Genomic DNA, 21,960 nt, shown 5'->3' with positions numbered 1-21,960 from the left:
TTTTACAAATGTAGTTCTTTTCTGTTTGTCTGTGTGTTTCTATCTCAGTGGTGTGTTTGCAGCATGGCCTGACCACAAGAGCCGGTCAGGGGATGATTTATGGAACCTTAATGTTAACTTAAACATTAACCCCCTTTTGGAACAATCAAGTTTCTAGCTTTTTGAAAGAAAAACAGTGATTGTAGCAGCATATGTTTTCACAATTCCTGTAACTATGGCAACTTTACGATACTTACCAATAAGTTACAACATCTTTTGATGCCAAACTTCAAACTGTGAGGGATGGGTTAATAATTAGCTAGTAATTCCAAACTTCACATGTACAATATAGTAGAAATTTATTTCTATGGGGAGTTAATACCTCTCTAATACATTCCAAATGAATTTTGACAGATTTGGGTGTAAGATGGTATAAAGGGGAAATTAATAATTGTCGGCAGTAATACCCCAATTAATCATTAGTAATTAGTTTTAATACAAAAATCTTTACATGAGGAAGTAACTGCTTCACTGAGAGATGTGATATTGCTGTTCAAAGAAGAGAATGTGGTTATGTATCTAATCAATTCCATAGAAAAGAAATGAACAGAAGCGAATAACTTTAAACTTCTACTGACTCAGTGAAGACTGTCAAAGGACATTGAAAGGTTGACAAGTTAAGATATACGTCTTCTCACATTAGGCCTATGTCACATTCTAGCGCCTTCAATGAAAGTTGATACACCAAAGATAATCCCCTGTGAAACTGACACCATAGTCTTAGTCATAATTCCAAGACTGTCACATAGCGTTTTAATACTATTGACTTTTCTCCTAAAATAATAGAACTGTCTTCTTTCTGTGAGACTTGTCATAATTAATTAATGAGCCCTTTGGTTCAATTAACATTTCCTTCATAAAAGATTTAGAGAAGCTTTGAAAGGGAATTTTTCTCCTGTGGACAAAGTTCCATTTTTAAATGTCATTATCTGTACCCAAGAGATCAATTAACGATAAATAATTTGAGTAACCTTGTATGGTGTGCTTTATACCCCTTGTGGTTTAAACCCCACATGAAGTTTGATACTTATCATATAAACCTGCTGTCAGAAATAAAATTCTTATAAAAAGTAAAACAATGTTGTACCAACATGCTGTGGTTGATAAAAATGTTATGCAATGCTACAAAAACTAGTTTTTTAGGAACTGTTTACGTTTTGGTTATTTTTTACTTTGTTCCAGAGCATAACTGGATGACAAAGATTCCAGATGCAATTGTGTCATGCATATGGAAATTGTTTTTTAGACAAAGTTTAACTGTCAGAAGAACCGCATCACAAAGCAGAAGATTCCTTCCATTGTAAAAAATAATTTGAAAATTTTTTATCTGAGAATTTGTAGACAATAAAACTACATATGGCGTAAATGCACCAATTATAAACATATAATCAAGATGGGCTGGAGCAAGCTGAATTATCCTAAGTCATTTTGTAACCTTGAACTTTCATTTGTAATCATATATTACATTGGACAAAGGCTTTCCCTATTGTCAAGCATTGGGCATGTTTGATGAAATGAGTTAACATATTGAATCCTAACATGCTTTAAATAATCTTATGAGTCATATTGTGACATTCACCTAAAAGTTTCAAACACACTCCATGTTTAGAATTAAACATCTTGACTGTTGTAACAATGTAATTACATATATGATTCAAGAACTTCCAACAGCTAAGACTTGAACAAAGTTTGCAGAAAAGATAACATGCATAACTGGAACTATTAAGAGTTCCCTACAAGAGAGCTGCAGATGGAACCACAAATAGACAGACATTTAGTAAAACTATATCAGAAATATCAGAATTGAAATATGTGAACAAATTCAAACATATTAAAAAATCATGGTTTAACCATAAAAACATTCTCAAAAATATAGATGTTGTGAGAATATACACAGCAACATCAGTCAAAAAGTCAGAAGAACATGACCTTCATCTTCAACAATAAGTATTTTTAGACTTTATGGATCAGAAATAAGTCTGACAGAAATGTTACAGCTGTCTGATAAATAAGAAATGTAATGGAAGGTAGCAAACTATATTAATAGTTCACAAACTTGATTATACATTAAACTTTTGATATGTATCATTTGCAGAAGATGGATAACTTCCTTGCTAGGTTAAATCTGTCTGTGTATATGCTAGAACTAATTATAAACAATGTGTGAAAGAGCAATGTCAGCTAAACTAGAATCAAATGGCCTGCTACACTTTTTATAAGAGTTTTCTTTTTAAGCATAATGCTTATATACTGATAACAGCTGCATTGCTGTAAAAATAATGGACACAAACCATATCAGTCACAAAGGTTGACACTTGTTTGGGCATACATCAAACACACTTTAAATATACTAAGGCTAAAAGTTTCAAAAGTTCAAAAACTAAACCAACAGCAATATGTTTGGTGCAAGAGGTTGAACCTGTTGGTATGAAGAAGTGAACAATGAAAACCATTTGAAAGAAACCAACAGGTCTATAGTACTATTCAACATATAAACACTACTAAGACCTGAAACATTGGTAACCTAGCTGCACTCATACTAAGATTATGCCATTTCACCATTTATTTTTAGGTCTTTGGTAAACCTTTAGCACTCTTGTTTCCTTAATCATCTCTGACTTTGAACATGATACATCAATTTAAACTCTCTGAAACTATTAAAATTAAACAAAGAAATATGCAATAGCTACCAGAGGAGTTATCTAGATACAAAGATACAACAAGAGATAGACACATTATGATGAACCTCTGGTTTCACATTGATGTGACCAAAAATTACCTTAAAAAGATTATTGCACCTCTGGTTTCACATTGATGTGACCAAAAATTGCCTTAAAAAGATGATTGCACCTCTGGTTTCACATTGATGTGACCAAAAATTACCTTTAAAAGATGATTGCACCTCTGGTTTCACATTAATGTGACCAAAAATTACCTTAAACAGAAACTGTATAAGACAGACAAAGGGACAAATGCACAGACTGGCACACAACCGGCAAACATATATGCCCCAGTGTATCTTAGCCATCATAAATGCACATCACAATACACATATGAGATAACAGGAATTACCAACAATATAGGACAGTACAACAGACTATACACCTAGCTTCCTACGCCAGACAAACAATGAATAACAAATAATCCAGATAGTACTTGTGCAAAAATGATGTGCAGTTAAACTTTTTGGTGAATACACAAACCTCTCCCTTTGTCTATCTATACCAAGTAATACACAACAAAGAAAATCTGCACAGTGCTAAACAAACTATGTTCAATAATGCAAGCCAACCTAACGAACCTTTCTCTAACTACAAAGTTATAATCGAAGCTCGGGAACCAGATGCTCTTTATGTTTCCTCTATATCTATTATTTATTTGATAATTAATTGTAGTATTATTTATATTATGTACCATCAATTCATCAAGTGGAAAATATTTGTTCAAGATCTGTGAAAAATGACAAAAACTTGAAGCAGAAGACAACTGACAAAAATGTCTGCCTACAGTCTCACAAAAATAAATGTGCAGATGTTATATAAAATATCACAACATTAATAAAGTAAATGAAAAATATATGTGTCAACAGTTTTTTGATATATGAATTATGTAATGTGATATATATTTATTAATATATATTATTTTGAAACCCAACAGCTGCCTTTCAGGTACATTTTAGTATATCATAAGTCTACAGCAAGGCATGATTGATCACACAAAACCACAACTAAGGGGTTGATAATAAAAAAGAAGAAGTTATTGACTCAAGAAAACTGACAATAAAGATTTGAACTAGACTGGAAACTGAATCATTTCACCTCATGGGATCACTAAAACTCATAACAATGTCTTATAGCGTAAAAAAAGTAAAAAAAAAGGTATGTCTATTGAACAACTTAAATGAAGGAGACAGTCAAAGATCGAAGTAACAATGGTCTTGAATGTTAAGTGACTGGCACCGACTAATATACTTCACTTACTGGCCACTTACCAATTAACCACTTTGACTCCACATGACATGCACTTCAAAATGTCAAACTTGTTTTGTAAATAATTTACATCAATTTTCCAGTTCTTTTTATATGTAAAATCAAATGTAACATAGTTTAAGCTGTCAGCCAAATAAATTTAAAGTAATTTGAATGACAGATATTTGAATTTTTATAATTTTCTGTCCAAAAATGATTATAAACAATTAATATCAATTACTCACCAAAATAGTCAAATTGCTGATCATTTCATCTAACAATGACCAAAAAAAATCCAAGCAATAATCTTTATCATTATATCCTACATTTTCAGAACATGGTAAATCTTGTTGTTGGTAAAAAAAAATTCAAAGCCTTAAAAAAAAACTCTACTTTCAGTGTGTTCAATGATCTTTTACAAGTGAATTTACTATTGATGAAGTATTTCTTCTCATCGGATGCCAAATTTCCTAGATTACAAATATCTGATTTCTTAAGTAAGTCTAAATTTGAAGCTTTTATTTGCATAGTTAACACCAATGGGCAGACTACTAGCTAATTTTGTGCTAATTCTGTTGTCTAAACAAACAACAAAATCCATGAAAATTGACACCTCAAGAATAAATATATTTTCATAGTATTTTAGTCAAATACAGTTAAGCCTTTCTTAAATCAGACTCACAACCCAACTAATCCCAATGAGAAAGCTAGTGCTTTAGTCTTAAATAATGTGAATGTAAATGAACTTACAGATTTGAATTTATTCCATACATGGGAGGAGTTGGAGGTCGAATAAATCCATATATTTCTTCTTCTGTTTGTGTTCCTATGGATACCATAGTAGGAGTTCGTGATTTCATTTTATTTTTATTTTCCCTTCGTAAAACCTCTACAACTATAGGTTCTTTGGCTGTTCTGAATGCTTCGACTGCTTCGTCGTGACTTGACTGTGAAAGATCTTGGCCATTGACCTAAAAAAAACAACATAAAACAATAGAAAAATATTATTGAAACAAAACACTCCTTTATCAAGTGTCAAATAGGTAAATGGACAAAAAACAATGACAACTGCCTTTTAATTCGTTCTTAAGCTACAAAAAATCTGAGTTAAGTCTTAAAAAAACTCATTTATACCTGAGCTTTTCTTCTTCAACATTTCTATTTGCATTACATACCAATGTAACAATGCAACACCAGCCACCATTACCTGACAGCTTTTTTAAACATACTGACAAAGCTTGACGTAAAATTATGCAAATTTCTGTGACATTCAACAAAAAATCAATGACCTCTGTTAGCAGGGTGCTTATATAACCATATTTCACAATCACAGTTCACTGCATCTCTCTATACATGATTTGATTAATGCAACTTACAACGATTTTTTATATCGTTTTTCTTGACAATAATAAAAAGTTAAACAAACAAGCAACTAGTTTTATACATGTCAATCTTATGTTCTACTGTCTTGATAATGTCTATGAATGACATAACAGTTTATTTTCTGCATAAAAATGGAATACACAAACTGTTGGCAAGTGGATACAATACGATCTTATCAAAGAGTTTTTCCTACAATGTAAGATTTATTTCCCCTTTTTGTCAGATATCTTTTTAATCGTTTATTAAAAGATGTACATTATCACTAAACCAAAATAAAAAGAATAAAATTTGAGTTTTTAAATAACTGCAACTTGTCTGTTATTATCTTACTATTACATAACTACTGAAAAAGTTACAGATAGTTCATATAAAATGGTTGGTATACAATATGTAAGAATAAGTATATGACATTACAAGTCTTGAGAAATTTATGCATTATCTTGCTTGTAGCACTTGTTTTACTTCTATTATGCCATGCTAAGATTTAAATCATTTGACCACAGCATTTAGAGACTCATGATTAAAACCAAAGTGTGCAAGGTGTCAATTTTCATAGATTATCAATACTCAATATTGTCCATCATTTTCTAGTAAAGAATCAGTAAAATACTCCAATTTTTTATTGATTTCCCCCTATTTTATCTTATTCTCTACCAAGCATCTGGTTCCATAAACTGTGCTGAACAAATTATCTATGACAACACATTCACAAGAGACTATTCTCTGTTAAGTGGACATATGCTACACATCTATGATGATGTACTAAGATAAGGAGACATCTGGTTATAAAAAATGACATGTTTTTTATTGTCCTCATGGCTTGTATTCTGCATGTTGACTTTAGTCTTTATATGTTTACACTGATCCATTACAAGTAAACATCTTTTTTTTCAGATGTAAGGACAACAGAGGATTTTTTGCCTCTGTCCTGTTTTATATTTTATTTTTAATACATTTCACATAAATATTAAATATAAAAATGATGATTAATTTTCTTGTTTATATCTCATTATCCTATGCTTTTATTTTATTACATAACTATAATGCAAAAATAAACCATAATCAAGACATCAAAGGGACTCATATAGTACAGTGTAGTGCTCTATTATGGAGCTGAAGGCAGGTGCTACCAGCACTTGGACAAGTCCTCAGAATATCAATCAGACTATACGAATGACTAGTCCTATAAAACAGATTAAAATTCTTCGATCTCCTGCAGATTTGCTCCCATTAAATTTGTATCGATTTCATTTTTCTTTTGAATTTTACACACGGACAAAATCAAAAGAAAATGAATTATCATGATTCCAAAGAGATTATTCATATAGTATGGTAGTAATACTTTCATATTAATTGAACTTTTAATTAATATTGCAGAAGAAAGCCCAGCATCATCCCATAGGAAATAACAGCTTCTAAAAATTTTATGACTCCAGAATACTTAGCTATATTGTACAAAAGCAAGTGAGAAAAAATAAGAGCAAAATCAGAAAGTCTGATATGAATAATTTAGTATCCTAGAAGAAAATTACCATGCAAAATGAACTGAATTTTCTATGACATTGTTGTGTTAACCTCCATACAAAAGCTCTGTGCGACAGTAAGACTGTGACCTGACAGTTTCGAAAGCAAAGATAAGTATTGTCTACATTCTATTTCAGTATTGAGACAATCACATGGTGTAAGCAAACAAAAACCTTCATATTATATGAATCCTATATCAATATTACAATAGGTGCCAATTAAGTTGCTTTAACAACATGTTCCTGTATATTTCAATAATTTTTCTGAAGTTGCATGATTCCTTTTATCATTGATATTTATAAATATCAGTCAAAATACAGGATTAAATAAAAGCAAAATAAAGAACAACTTTGTAAAAAGCACTATTAGAAGGATGAAATTACCAACTAAATCTCAGCACATTAATCCAATTTTTTTCGCTGCAGACAGTCAAGTTTTATCCTTTGTGATGAAGAAATTTGAAATAGATCAGATTATAATACTTTGAGCAGTACATCTTTTTGAAGATGCTTCTTCTCACAGCAGGAATTTATAGTTCTTTTCAATTCCTGCATGAAGCAGGCCATTAAATTGTATAATATTTACATATCTGTATAAACAATCAGCAAGGTTGTGATCACAGAGATTCTGGTTCCTATAGTAACCAGGTGGTATAAGGCAAAATCTTTAAGACATTTTTAATTCAATGCATACATTACACAAATTATTCAATAAACAGGAAATGCCAAAATAAATCTAATTTTTATTAAATGATAGACTCAAAGAAGGAGCTTAGCTGATTTGAAAATTTAAAATGCATGTCTGCATCGCCTTATAAGATTATGTCCTGGTTTGGAATTGTCTATTGTTATTATCGACAGTTGGAGTTACCGCCAAAAAAAATGATAGCATAATACTTCCTCCTATATTTATAAGAGAATAAAAACCCAAAATCATAAATTACAGAATCTTGCCAATATCCTAACCAGCCTGCATATACAAGATTTGTAAATCAGATATATTTGGTTTGGGGTTAGAAAGATATTACAAATAAAGATATAAATCAAAGCATTATGGAACCTTTACTTTATTAAACCAGTACCACGTGTTGCAATATTAATGGAATTATCTTTTATTTTTTATTTTCTGTTTTGTCTTGTAATTCCAAATCTATACAACTAGCCAAATGAATCATTTACTTTCTTATTCACCCGCCACTTAAGAACATTGAATCATTTGGAATCCTTACGTCAAACTGTCAAAGACGACAATTTTCCCCTATGTAATCAACAACTATTAAAACCAAAACATAATGATCACATGCTTGAGTATTCAACAAGAATCTCGGTTTTTTGTGGTAGCTGTAACAATCAAATATAAGGCGTTATTGATTCTTTTAACCCTCGTAATGTTATCATCTTCTTAGCATCACTTCATAATTGTCTTCTTAGATTCAGTGTAGTCGTTCATCCCTACATTCCATTAGAATCTCTGACAGTTTATGGTACCATTTTCTACCAGGAGCTAGGATCTAATGACACCTTAATAATCCCATGGATGGTTTCTGGATCATAAAGCTAAATGTGCTAGGTAATAACGTGATGTTGATTACAGACGTTACATTTCACTCCTTATAAGTTTCTTTCCTTGTGGAACTGGGAGGTCAATTCTGATCAATTTTCCAATATTTCCATTGATGTTAAATTCTAGGTAGGAGTCGACTTATAAGAAATGGATAAGACAAGAATTATGTATTTTTTACCATAGGAAATCTGTTTTTAGAATGATTAAAATAGATAAGAACCAATGTACTTTTGTGTTGTAATCGGTATCTGAGATATTTGTTTCTCACTTTAACATATACTGGTACTAAAAATAAAAAGTCTAAATGGTAGGACAACACAATATTAAGGGCCAAGTGATCTAAAAATGTAATATTTTCCAATTTTTTTTTGATAACTAGAAGAAATCTAATCTGTCAAAGACATAGTTTTGCCACCAACAAATTTTACGTACTATGCTGTTTGAAAACATGGTTATTTCTTTTTCTTCCAGGCACTTGTTGTGGTTGACATTTTATTCCTTAAAACTGCTGTATGTGCAGTGAGTGTAAGTAGTTGTATTGTAAGTCAATGTGCTATTATTTTCTACGCTTCTGTTCATTTCAATTTTATTGACCTTTTTGAATTCAAAACATAATTTACCTCATACTTATATAAAACAGATTATGTATGCAGTTAATTGCATATTACAAATTCAATTTTGTTTCCATTATTGCAGAATAAAATTTTCAACTTTTATATGAACAATTCTGACTTAATAACTATTTAATAGCTGACATACATACAGGATCAATAGAAAAGGTAATTAACCTCGAATATTTTAAGAAACTCGGTCTATCAAACATTTGAAATTAAATAAATTATCGAAATGAAAATTCTTTTTATTTGTATTTGTATATAAACGTAAGAAATATATCACTGTACCTCTTAAATCCATCCTTTAATACTTTTATACCAAATTAATTCCACCAAATCATAAAGAAATGTTCCTTAATGCACTTCCTTTAAACGAAGAAAATAGAAAACTGTTTGTTCGACCACCTGCTACAAACTGACTATAACTAGCTTAAAAATCCTGTTTTACATGATAAACAGCGATTCACTCCCATTATTGGCTATAATCACACAATGTCATTATCTTTTGACTAAATCCTCTGCTACAGTGTCGATCGGGGATATGATCAGGGATATATACCCATACCACTAGTATTGACGATATATCAAAAGTATTCAATTTCCATTGACGGACGAGCATAGAGGCACGGTCATCCTCTCTATTATTGATCATTGTAAGTCCGAAACATCAATATTTGTTAGATTTTCCCTCATTGTATGTTATTAATTTCCGTATTAATTAAATACTCCTGACAAAAGCTTTAACAGTGTCCTGCCATCTTAACAAAACTTTGGGTGACTTTACTATTAATCAATTTGAGATTGTTCACAATTTGAAAATACAACACATAATTTACTAGGAAGTAGGACAGTTAATTTGCTAAGAAGTTTTCAAAATATTTAACTTATTTGCTCTGCAAACTTCAATTTCCCAGCTGGTAATAATTCTTCATTTGTAAATTGAACATAAGCTCTGAAAGGTTATTATAAAGTTTCTAGCAAGACCATAAGAGGTTTTACCCAACGTTCAAGTCAAATAAGCACAATCAAAAGCTTAACTTTCAATTGGGCTCAGCTGTTCAAAAAGACAGTGTTAGCATGAACTTTGTGTTGAAGAAAGATTTAACAATAATTACAAGGTATTACCCTTTCGGATGGTAGTAATTGCATCAATTTGACAGCAACAAAGCAACTTAAGTTTACTAAAATAGACATATAGTGGTCACTGATACAAATGGTCACTAATACAGCCCACATCAATGAAGAATGTCTAGACTTGCTAGTTCATAATACATGTCTTACCAAGTTCAGTAATAAAACTAAGAGCACCATTCCTTTGCTTTGAGTTTTGTCATGTGCGTATAACGATTTTGTGTCATGAATTATTACAATGTTGTTGCTTTCCAGTAACAAAATCTGAAGAGTTTAGACACATGGATTCTGGTTCTAACAGCAACTCCCAAACCAAATCAAGTGAACCTTGAAATTTTCTTGAACTAATTACTTACGCGATAAAATTACATTCTATTGGAAAGACTTAACCAAGTCAAAAATGTTGTATTTGAATCAAATTCAAGTGGAGACATTACTTTTAAAAGAACAATGAATCAACTACTTAATTTGCTTACCTTTATCATGAGACTTATATATTCTATGATATCCTTTCTAGTTTTCAGCCCTGAAAAGTTGCATGACCATCCATACTTAATTTCATCAGGTGTTTTCACAATTTATAGCGTTTTAGACAAGAAAATTACTTTTAAATACTAAATCCTCAAATTCACTTAAATATTTGCCCCAGTCATCAACATGGCATTTCTGTCAGGTAATTTTTATAACACAATACCTGTATTATATATTTTACCTACTCCACATCTACCTTGGGGTCACTTTCCTTCTGTATTTGGTTGATAAGGGTCATCAAAGGCTATGAAAGTCATTTGCATTTTTACATTGAGTTAATAAGTGATCAATAAAGAGGCTTTGGTAGTTTAAGTGCCCTAGACCTTAGAATCTCTGATATTGAAAAATCATTTTGGAGACGGTGATCAAGCAACACAAAAAATTTAAGACAACTATAGTATCTTTTCTCACTATAGTAGTTAGAGGACATACTTTATAAACAGGAGATGGACAGCTGAATTTGTGAATAAACACAGTTCTTGTAAATATATGTCTCATGCCTATTTATAGTGTTAGTGATTTGCATATACATTTTGTTGGAAAGGAAATGATGGTGTTCAACATAAATTCAAAAAGATTATATTCCCATAAAACTTTTGAAGAACAGTTGTATACAAGGCACCAGATTTCCAATTAAATAATTTCAACAAAAGCAATTAACTGAAATGTCTATCTACCTTCAGGAAAATACATTTAAACAAAGGCATTTTTTTTTAATCAGCACAAAGGATATAAATTTCTTTTCTATTGGACACCATTTCCCTTTTCTACTAGAAAATCATGCAACAAACACCTACTCTATTCAATATCTAAGAATTTATTGAGGAAACCTACATTAAATCATATCTAACTTCCAGATCTCACAGAATTTTAATTTCTCTACATGTCATTTAAACTATCGTGATCACGATGATGGTCTACCCACAAAAATTTACCCTTTCCTGATTAGAACTATTTTTGGTCTACCTGCAATATCAAGTGTCTTTATTTCAAGAAGAATGAGGGCACAGGGTCAGGTCAAATTTCTCTAAAAGATAATCTATTCACTGTAACATTATATATTTTAGTCATGTCAGCCTAGTACATAGTATTTACAAGTCATCTGGAGCTTCTTGAAGTCAGTTCACTTTAAAAGTTTTGCAAACTGTATTTGCAAACCATTGGATATTCGATTAAAAATCAATAGCCAATGAAAACATAAGGTTAAAGGTGAAGGTCATTGCAAATGTCCTTTGAACTATATTACTATGCATTGACCTACACCCTTAACTGTATGACTTCAGAACAATCAATGTAACCTATGACCTCACCAAAGTGATTATGGTTAATAACTTTGCAGATTCGATAGCACTTTTGTATATACTTGTACACTAGATCCCCCTTTAAAAAACTAAGCCTCACAGGCTAACCTTGGTCTCGTGATTTCCAAACAGATGCTGAACAAAGCTGTCAACTGATGGCAACGGCTCACATCCATGCAAAATTAGAACCTGTTTAATTGTCTTTACTTCAAAATTCATTTATGATATTAAACAATTTATATCCATGAATATCTATGAAAGCTAGAAATGTGTGTGATTTAACACAAAAATAAAAACATTGTTTTTATTTTTTTTATCTTCAAAATAGACTTACAGAACAGAAAATTTAAAATAAACATGAAAATTGTTTATCAAACAACATGATAAAATCTAAGGTGCAGTTTTTCCCAATGCTATTACTTGTGCCAAATTTTTCCAGGAGCGTTGAAAATTTAATAAGTGCTGCCAAGTTATGCTTCAGTAGTAAGAACTGCTACAAATATATTATTTTTTTGGTACAACATTAGCCTCATCAATATTCATTCATGAAATCAAAGAGTTATATTATAGACTTTTGAACATGATGACTGGTCAGTTTAAATCATATGTTAAAACTATATTTACAAACTAATTTTTAAGAACAAAGTTATGAAACTTTGAGCTCTGAGGCATTCTGATAAATATCTGCATCTGCATCAAATGCAGTATAAATAATTGTTTTCTTACATTTTGGATTTGTGTTTTATTATCTAACTATTTAAGAATTTAACTAAGCATTAAAATAAAACCTATACTAAAGATTAAAATACTGTATTGATAAGATAAAATCCAAAAAATAAGATGGGCTTACTATTGAACTATCCCTTGAAAAGCAGAGTGCTTGTTGGCACAATTCCCCCTACAAAACATTTGCTAGTCACAGTTCATTATGATCAAGTTCTTCAATATTCTTCATGTCCTATTTTTTCTGCCAGACTTATTAATTTAAACTACTCCTTGAGAAGATAAATCTGTTACATAATTCTCAAAGAAAGTTTTCACACCTAGTCACTTTAAATATTTGTAGGATTTAAAACTTCAAACAAAATTTGTACCTGGGTCAACTTGAAATCTTTTAATATGGATTTGAGCACATAAATAAATCATTACAGTATTTTCCTAAGCTGTTATTGTAATTTCTATACTTAATACAAACATGGTAGTTTATATAAACAGGTACTAACAATTGTACTACATCTCTACATATTCTTTTGCAGTCAACAAATTACCTGAACAAACATTTTAATAAAATCACAACAATAATGCAATCATCTCTTACTTCCTCACTGTTCAGTATAAGAATGCAATCTGTTTATTAACACCCTACAGTGTATTCAAATGATGTTACCAGTAAATATGTAAGCACTCATAATTTTCCATGAGCCAGATATGAGTTTTTGCTTGTATGTGGAACATTGAGACTTTGAGATGAAGAACAGCAATATAAATACTGTTCCTTTGCTTTTTGTGTTCTTGCTGTGCATTTATAACCTTAGCTGTATTTGGCAAAACTTTAAGGAATTTGGGTCCTCAATGCTCTTTAACTTCGTACTTTTTTTGGCCTTATAACTTTTTTGGATTCCAGCTTTACTGATGAGTCTTTTTTAGCGCGTCTGGCGTATATACTAAATTTAGTCCTGGTATCAATGATGAGTTTATTTACTGATTAAAGGATACCATTTCTTTTCTATTACAATATACTTTTACAAAATATTAAGCCTGATATCTATGATGAGTTTATTAATAGCACTGTCATACCATAATGGTACAATAAGTATAAATCCCATATACAGATATCTGATAAATCATGGGAGGATGACAGACAATCTACTTTAGTTAATGCTGGTATATAGATATGAATCTGTGTGGATAGACAAATCTTAGGGTATTTAAGTTAATAGAATGCTTATAAAAAACTTCAATAATGTATTTATGTTATTGAGTTTCTTCCAATATATCTATATATCTAAAATTACTGTAGATGGTGTTTTCTGAAAGAAAAAAAACTTTTGTACACCCCATTTCATTAATGTTTCTATATATTAAAAAAAAAGGTGTATAAAATATCACTTTCTCATTTTTGTTTTTGCAATGTCATGTAATGCAGTTTAGTATTAAAATATTGTAGTCACCAGGAGATGGAAAATATCCCTTTGATAGGTAAAAATATGAAATCAAACATAACATCAAAAAGAAGCATTTACATCACTCTCTGATCCAATATCCACCTAATCTGTACTCCATCTCTAACTTATACTCCCACAAACATGATCAAACTTTCCACTTTTGGACAACTTGATGGCGACAATGTGACCACAAGTTAACCACTGCTAATTAATCTATAACCCGGAAATCCAAGCATTAAAACTCAAAGGAATAATTCAAGCAAAAAATAATTTTTGTCAACTTAAATGGAATAGGATTTCTTTCCTCTGAAATCAAAAGTATCAACTGTTAAATTGATTTATGGAAGGGTTTTATTATATCTCATTTATAACTGTAAATGAGAGTTTTGAAATATTGTTATCAACTTCTAAACAGGTAAAAAATATTTCATTCCTGATTTAAACAGATTTTGATCATACCTTTCGGTTAAATTATTTTAAATGTGATTAGTGCCATTTCCATTCTATTGCTTAAAGCTATGGCTTCCAATGATAAAATGGGGCTGCTATTAGATCTAATTTGAAATCAAATGCATGTCTTCCATGGTCTGCCTGTTTTGGACTGTATCAAATAGCTAAGAAATCAAGCCCAATAAATGAACCATACTTTAAAAAACACTGATGAAATGACAAAAAAAATCATAGAACTCATAACAGGAGTCAACATTTTAGAAGGAGCTCTGAGGTTGATTGTTATTTTTATTTCTTTTGATAGCCTTATACATTGTACCCCTTAAAAAATACACATCTTTTCTTTTGTAAAATTTTAATTATATGTTGGTTGTATTTTAAGAAATTATAGACAATAAATTTTCTGGACTGTCTCCACAGATGTGAGATTTAATATCCAATATTTTACTTTTGCAGTGCATTCTTTTGTGAGTTTAACATCTGTTTTATTTTTTTATGGCTTTAGACTGTGCATTCTACACAATTTATAACACCTGTGAATATGGCTTATCTAGTAAATCAAAAGTTATTTTTAATTCTCTTTAAAAAATTGTAAGAATTATGGGTAGGATTTCCTGTCATGTTTTGATTTATTGTGACTTATTCTTAGACTCTTGGACAGAGTGGTACTTGATAATTCCACCTTCTTCAATCTTATATAAATGTTTATCTTATAAGAACTTGTCTAAAAGCCTTTCCCTGAATCAAATATTGGTAATTTATTATTACACAATTAATAGTCCATTAGTCAATATTGGCTAACTATTATGGACTAGACAAGTTCCTGTAATAGGAGGTTAAACAGACAGGTAATTCAGTGTCAAACATAAATGTATGAAAGTGGTTATCTGATGGCACACAGAAAAGCAGTTGGTCAATTATTGCAATAAATAGGACCAATTAAAGTCTTTAAATCTTTCCAAACAACCAAAAAACCCAACTTTTTATTTCATACATTCTTGCGTCTTATTTTCACAGAAAATATTGCATATGAAAATATACTGGCAAGTTATGAACATTTCAGTATATTTCAATTTTGGATGTAACGCATCTTCTGATTGGCTGGCGTTATTTTGTTATCAGCCCATAGACATAATTTAGTTATATGACCGTGATGTCATCAACATTTTTCATGGTTTTCTACGGTTTAAATTGGAATTTAGAATTAAATTATAAGAAATGACTATAATAATTTTTCTGTCTATTCGAAATAACATAAAAAATTTGATGCACACTGTTAAATAACCCACTACACGCTTTATTCAGTATGCACCAACTTTTGTATGTTACATGTATTTCTTCATAGACAGAAAAAATATTACAGTCAATAACTATCAGGTCATTTTTCCCCAGTTACCAATATAAAAACAAAATACAATTTTTATATTACAAGACGACTAATATATTTTTCTGAAAACAATCTGAGCAGAAAAGCAATGCATGAAAAGATGTTGGTGTCCTAATGAAAAATGATTACAGTTTTTTTTTCACCAATAGGTGAGTGTATGCAATGTTAACTTGTTGTTTGTGCATTTTGTACTGTTAAAAACAATGGTATGTCAGGGAAGAGACACAAATCAAATGTTTATCAATATATATTCAAAATATTCTTGAAGCTGTCCTTAATTCTCATCAATAAAAATACCAGATCTTCCCACAGTCAACTACAAATATATGTGCATATACCATAAAAATGATTGTTAAGAGTTTGTAATAACTTATATGACCTATTGACAACCACAGTAAGTTGTCACCTCCCATCGTTTCATATTCTTTTCAAATTTAAACTTCTTGGAGAGATATGAATATCAACCTGCACCTTACGCTTAAATTATCACTCCTTAATAATATATAGCACGAAAATAATCTCTCACATTTCAATTACACCTTTGTATCTTTCAAATATTGACCATTTGGAGTACTGCTTAACTTTAACAATTTCATGCCCCCCAACCCTAACAGAGAACATTCTTATTCCTGTTTAAATACCAATAAATAGTTTCTATTCACGAAATGAATATATTTATATTTTATCTTGGAGTGATAATTTTTCTTTAAATATCAAAATAGAAATAAAATCATACAGAAATTTATCTTATTTCATTTCCCCCAGTAGAAAAAAATAGTCTAAAAAGTCTTTGTAAGATAGAAGTGACACCATAACATTTCACATATCCTTTTCTGAGTTATCAAAAATCTATGTCAATTTGGCTACTGTTTGCATAAATTTTTACGATTGCAACCTCTTTCCTTAAGCCAGCATCCCCGACAAAAATATGAAAGAATGGACCATATGATTTCTGTGAAGTCAAAGACATTCATTTTAACTGACAACATTTAAATATGGCAAAATAGGAAAAAGGACAAAATGATGAACAACCGTTTACTTAAAACTCCAATTAAAAGACATAGCAACATGATCCGCAACCAAATGCTGATGTGATCCAATGTGCTACATTATAAAGGATGAGCAGGGTGTATATTCTGTTCTACATATGACAACACTCCAGACCAAAAGTTAGAAAATGCAAAAAAATTACACACCACTGAAGTATCAGATTTTCGTTGTTTCATGTCAATGGCATAATGAATTCCTTTCAAAAAGGACTCAACAGTATATACAAATGTTTATACTATAAGAGAAATACATCCCTAGCTGCCTATACCAATCAATACACGGATAAGAATTTCAGATACCAGCAAAACTGAAATTCTCTCCTATGGTAAGTACAGGAGTGTAATCAAAGATACCTTGAACTTCTAATATATTATTTATATTTCTGGCATGGTCTTAGAGGATTCAGCAGTAACTCTAATAATCATTTCTATTTTCAATCAATATTTTTTATTTGGTATAATTTGATTGTTCTGTAAACTTCTTTTTTATTATTTTAGTCATTAATATTATGAGTTTATTTTTTGAAAACACTAACAAAAAAAAACCATGAAAAGTACTAAAATTCTTCTCTAACATTATCAATTCAGTATATCAGAAATTTGTATACTCTGTTGAAAACAATTGTAAGTACCAACTTTTTTAAAACCATTAGTTTGCAGATGTTAACCATTATTAGTTTCCAGATTATATACATATAACTGTACTTTCTAAGTGTGATATTGAAAGTGTCACTAATGTGTAAATACTGTCAGTTACATAATCCACAGCTTGCCCTGTGATGTCTGGTGACAACTCAAGTGCCAATATCATTATCTCAAGTGTTCTGTAAACAAATCATATTTATTAACAACAGTTATCTCCCTTTACAGTTATGATTAAACACAGCTTAGATTAATTTATTGTGATTATTGTGGGATTCAGGAAATGAGATTTTAGCTACAAGATTATCCTTATTCAGAATTATGATACCAAATATTGAAAGTTTTAGACTTGTAGTATATAGCTTCTATAATAACAAAAATTAAAATGTTCACTCCAATATAATATTGCCCCGCAGATATTATATAGTCAGGAGCAAGATTCCAATTGATTTCCTATTTCCTTCTGTATGAAGCATATATGGATTTGAAAACATTTGACAAAACTTTGTAACTGTGTGCGTGATTTTGAAAGTGTCATGCAAGTGTAAAAACAGGAACTAAAAGAATACAAAATAATTAATAACAAAAATTGAACAAGTCTTCAATGAAATAAAGTATTTTCTGTTTTCAGAATAGAATCCACAAACTGCCCTGTTTCTTGAGATATAATTCAAAACCAATGTACAAAATAGGGGTTTCTTGAATACATAATACATGTAATCTACACAAATGGACTCCTCAGGTTTCTTTTTAAATGAACTTGAAAGCATTTCCTGCCATTCTTTAAACATGTTTTCAAATGCGCAATAATGTCTGTAAAGTATCTGAAATTACAAGATTATGAATGTTCAACTTATTGATATCAGCCCCAAAAGAACTGTCTTTACGTGTTTACACCAAATCTGAGTGTAAAATGTTTTCATATTCTACAGGTGTTATATTATCAAAAGATGAGTAGTATATTATTATGGTATGGATCACAATCTCATCATTTTATTTTCTTAGAATATCTTTCTGTTTGTTATAATAACTTGTAAAATACATTTTACATCAAATTTCCATTTATCAAATATTTGATGGTCTGAGATAGCTAGGCCATCTGTTTTGATAAACTAGCTGTATATTAAAAATTGTCATTTCTAAAATAGTTTGTATTTACTTAGTAGATACAATCTGATGTTTTAAGATTTATTTTCCATTAACATGGTATGGATAAAAGGACTGATGATGGGAAAATATCATTCAGTCAGCATCCCAACAACACCATCAAACAGAAAATGATGGAATTTGTTCATACTTTGCCAAAACCTAGTATCTATTGCTATATGTTAAAAAAAATATCATAAAATTGATACACTGTAGGCCACCGTGCATTTTCTCAAGCTACAGTTTGTGACAAAATGACACATTTGGTATGGATTATACAGGAAAAATCACCATTATGTGATTAGAAGCTAAACTAAATGATAGAAATGTAAAATAAAATACAAGAAGAATGTTTGAAAATATCAAAAGAAAAGATAGGGTCAACGTGTGTTTTTTTCTGCTTAAATTTGAAATAGCAAAATTCCATATAGATTTCTTTAGAAAATGCACTATTTCAGAGTTACCTTCCCTTAAAACGACAATTTAAAAAATATTAAATTCAAGCAGAACTAATCAACACTTGTACAAATATCAATATTTATAAATTGTTGTCTTATTAATTTGTTCTTTTAAATGAATATTCACATAAGTTATCTGCATTCCTGCATCAAATTTTGCCAACTTGATTGAATATCTGGACCTTTGATTCTTTTTTTTTACAATCCAAGATGGTGAAAGACACCCATACCACCTTAAAGTCACTGTAAACAAAACTAAGGTGGTGTGATAAGATTGCCAATGACACAACTATACACAAAACCAAAGAACTAGGATGTAAACAACTATAGATCCCTGTACAACCTTCAACAATGAGCATATAGTATGTCTGTTTTATTATTAATATCTACTTAACTTTCAGGAACAAATATGACATACATATTCAGAACAATTACATATGAAATATGAAATAACCAGCTTTATAATGGTCCAACACAAGGGAGTTGTAAAACGTGTTTATCTCTGAGCTTACAAAGTCAGCAAGAATACATATCAACCTGCTGTGCCACATGATTCAAACTCTTTGGTCTTCACTCCTGAATATGAATATTCAGCAGAGAACCAGCATATACAAAGTCTGATAAAGCAAGAAATTAGAGGCTAGTACACGGTCATATGACCACTCAGAAGCAGTTTGTTGCAAAATGTTGCCAACACCATCAACTTGCATAATCAAATATAAAGTGACTGCAACAAAAATCAACTTCTGCTCTAAGACAGACAACTAAACATGTGTTTTGAGGTTAGTACAAGTTTTGCGAATTCAACGATTTATTACTACATAAACATATTATAAGCTTTGCAGTTAAATAAGAAGTGGCCTTACAGGTTAACTAAAAAGTTGGATGTATTTTCATTCATTTTTTCAAAACCTAATTTACTTTTGTTTTTGATCCTATCTTCCTCTAATAATAATCTGTTCAAAATCAGCAGGGAAGAAATTCCACAAGAGATGGGAGATACAAATCTTGACCAATTGAAATACTATTTATTATGAATAGATAACAATTTAATCTTCTCCAGATAAATGTTGGTGTTATGGCTAGCAGTTTATATCCCATTTATAACATGTATGTAAACAATTTATATTTACAATAATAAGTACCCCTGTCTCCAAACTGAAATGGACACCACATCACAGTACTTTTATGGTGATCCCTACAAATACTTTATTTGAACTTGATTATATTTTTAAAACCTTAACTTTTTTCGATTAAACTTTTTTACTGTTGCTTACAGGGAGTAAGTAATTATGTAACTCTAAGTTGGAAACTCAGATAATTCGACCTTTTGCGGTTGATTTTTTTGTCTTCTTTCCTTAAAAATTGGAAAGCTGAAAATTTAAACTTTAAATAGTTTGTCGTCTGTCTGATAAAACCATCTAAACTAAATGAAAAAAAGAAATTCCAAATTTCACCTGGAAAAATTTAATGGTGAAATTACAATCATTCAAAAAGACTATTTCCCTCCAAATGAATTTGTTTGCTAAATCTGCTGACTTTGCAAAACTTCATTCCTCTTTCCACATGTAATACTTGTGCTATGGTTAATTAGGCATGTTTGTATAAATAGTGCCACCAAACAAACATGGTGAGCTAGTGGTACATGATATTGGGTGTTGAATGCTTGACCCTGCAATCAGGTGGGGTAAACTTTGTACAAACTCTACATAATTTCAAGGTTAACAACCAAACTAAAAAAAAATCTTGTTGAAAAGTCTTCAACTTCTAAAGATTTTAAAACTTCAAAGAAATCCTGGTTAAATAAACCTACAAGAGAAATTAAATTTAATTTTGCCTAATTTGAGTACAAAGTTACTCTGTCCATTGTAATATTAATGATGAAGGGATTAGGGACGATGTAAATATTTATATGAGGCTAATCATCCTGGAATGGAAAAGCCTGACTGTTTAAGTAAAGCATAAAACAGGTGTGCTCAAGAGCTCCATTAAATCGCTTAATAATTCACTAATGAAAATATATACAACTATACACACTTTCCTTTGATCTTTTGTTACAAAGCTTACAATTTGCCACTTGAGAAGATTTTTCTTTCAGAGAATACTTTGGTTTGTTTGATCTGAGGTGTTATGAAAGTAGTGGAATGAACTGGACAAATTGAATAAAATGTAAGTTGTATCTTGGTAAAGTGAACATCCAGTAGAAGTGTTTAATCTTTTATTTAGAAAGCGACACATTTAAATGGGCTACATAATGATTAATTTGGAAGTAAAATTCACGACATAACAATTACATGAGAACAGAATAGGGAATCCATGATATAAGAATCCATGAAGTGGCAACATTTGCATAAAGTTTGGAAAATATGCTTCCAATTTGTAGAGTTGCCATACAGTGCAAAAATGGTAGTCGTTTCACAAATAAAATCATAGAATAAAGTCATCAGACAAATCATTGATATATATATATATATATATGTCCTAATATTGTTGTCAACACATGCAAATCTCTTGAAATCTTTGCACAAGAAAACCCAATTATATCTAAATGTAAGAATATATTATACCTGCATCAAATATAACAGATGTAAACTTTCCCATTACCAAAC

The 21,960-nt window shown here is 30.4% G+C and overlaps 1 protein-coding gene across 9 annotated transcripts in view; it reads right to left on the bottom strand.

Moving 5' to 3' along the window:
* LOC134725131 (E3 ubiquitin-protein ligase PDZRN3-B-like) overlaps positions 1 to 21,960 on the bottom strand; it is a 142,286-nt gene that overhangs the window by 41,315 nt on the left and 79,011 nt on the right. For 8 of the 9 annotated variants that reach the window (XM_063588688.1, XM_063588698.1, XM_063588707.1 and 5 more), the window contains one exon: positions 4,758 to 4,978. In XM_063588688.1, coding sequence (XP_063444758.1) covers positions 4,758 to 4,978 — 221 coding nt within the window. Of the gene's footprint in view, positions 1 to 4,757; positions 4,979 to 14,297; positions 14,319 to 21,960 lie in introns of those variants that run through there. The other variant, XM_063588764.1, reaches the window with a different exon arrangement.

This window comes from Mytilus trossulus, chromosome 1 (assembly GCF_036588685.1).
Source record: "Mytilus trossulus isolate FHL-02 chromosome 1, PNRI_Mtr1.1.1.hap1, whole genome shotgun sequence".
Classification (NCBI taxonomy): Eukaryota; Metazoa; Mollusca; class Bivalvia; order Mytilida; family Mytilidae; genus Mytilus; species Mytilus trossulus.
The sequence above is the reverse complement of the archived record's forward strand: the minus strand, read 5'-3'. Positions and strand labels throughout refer to the sequence as shown.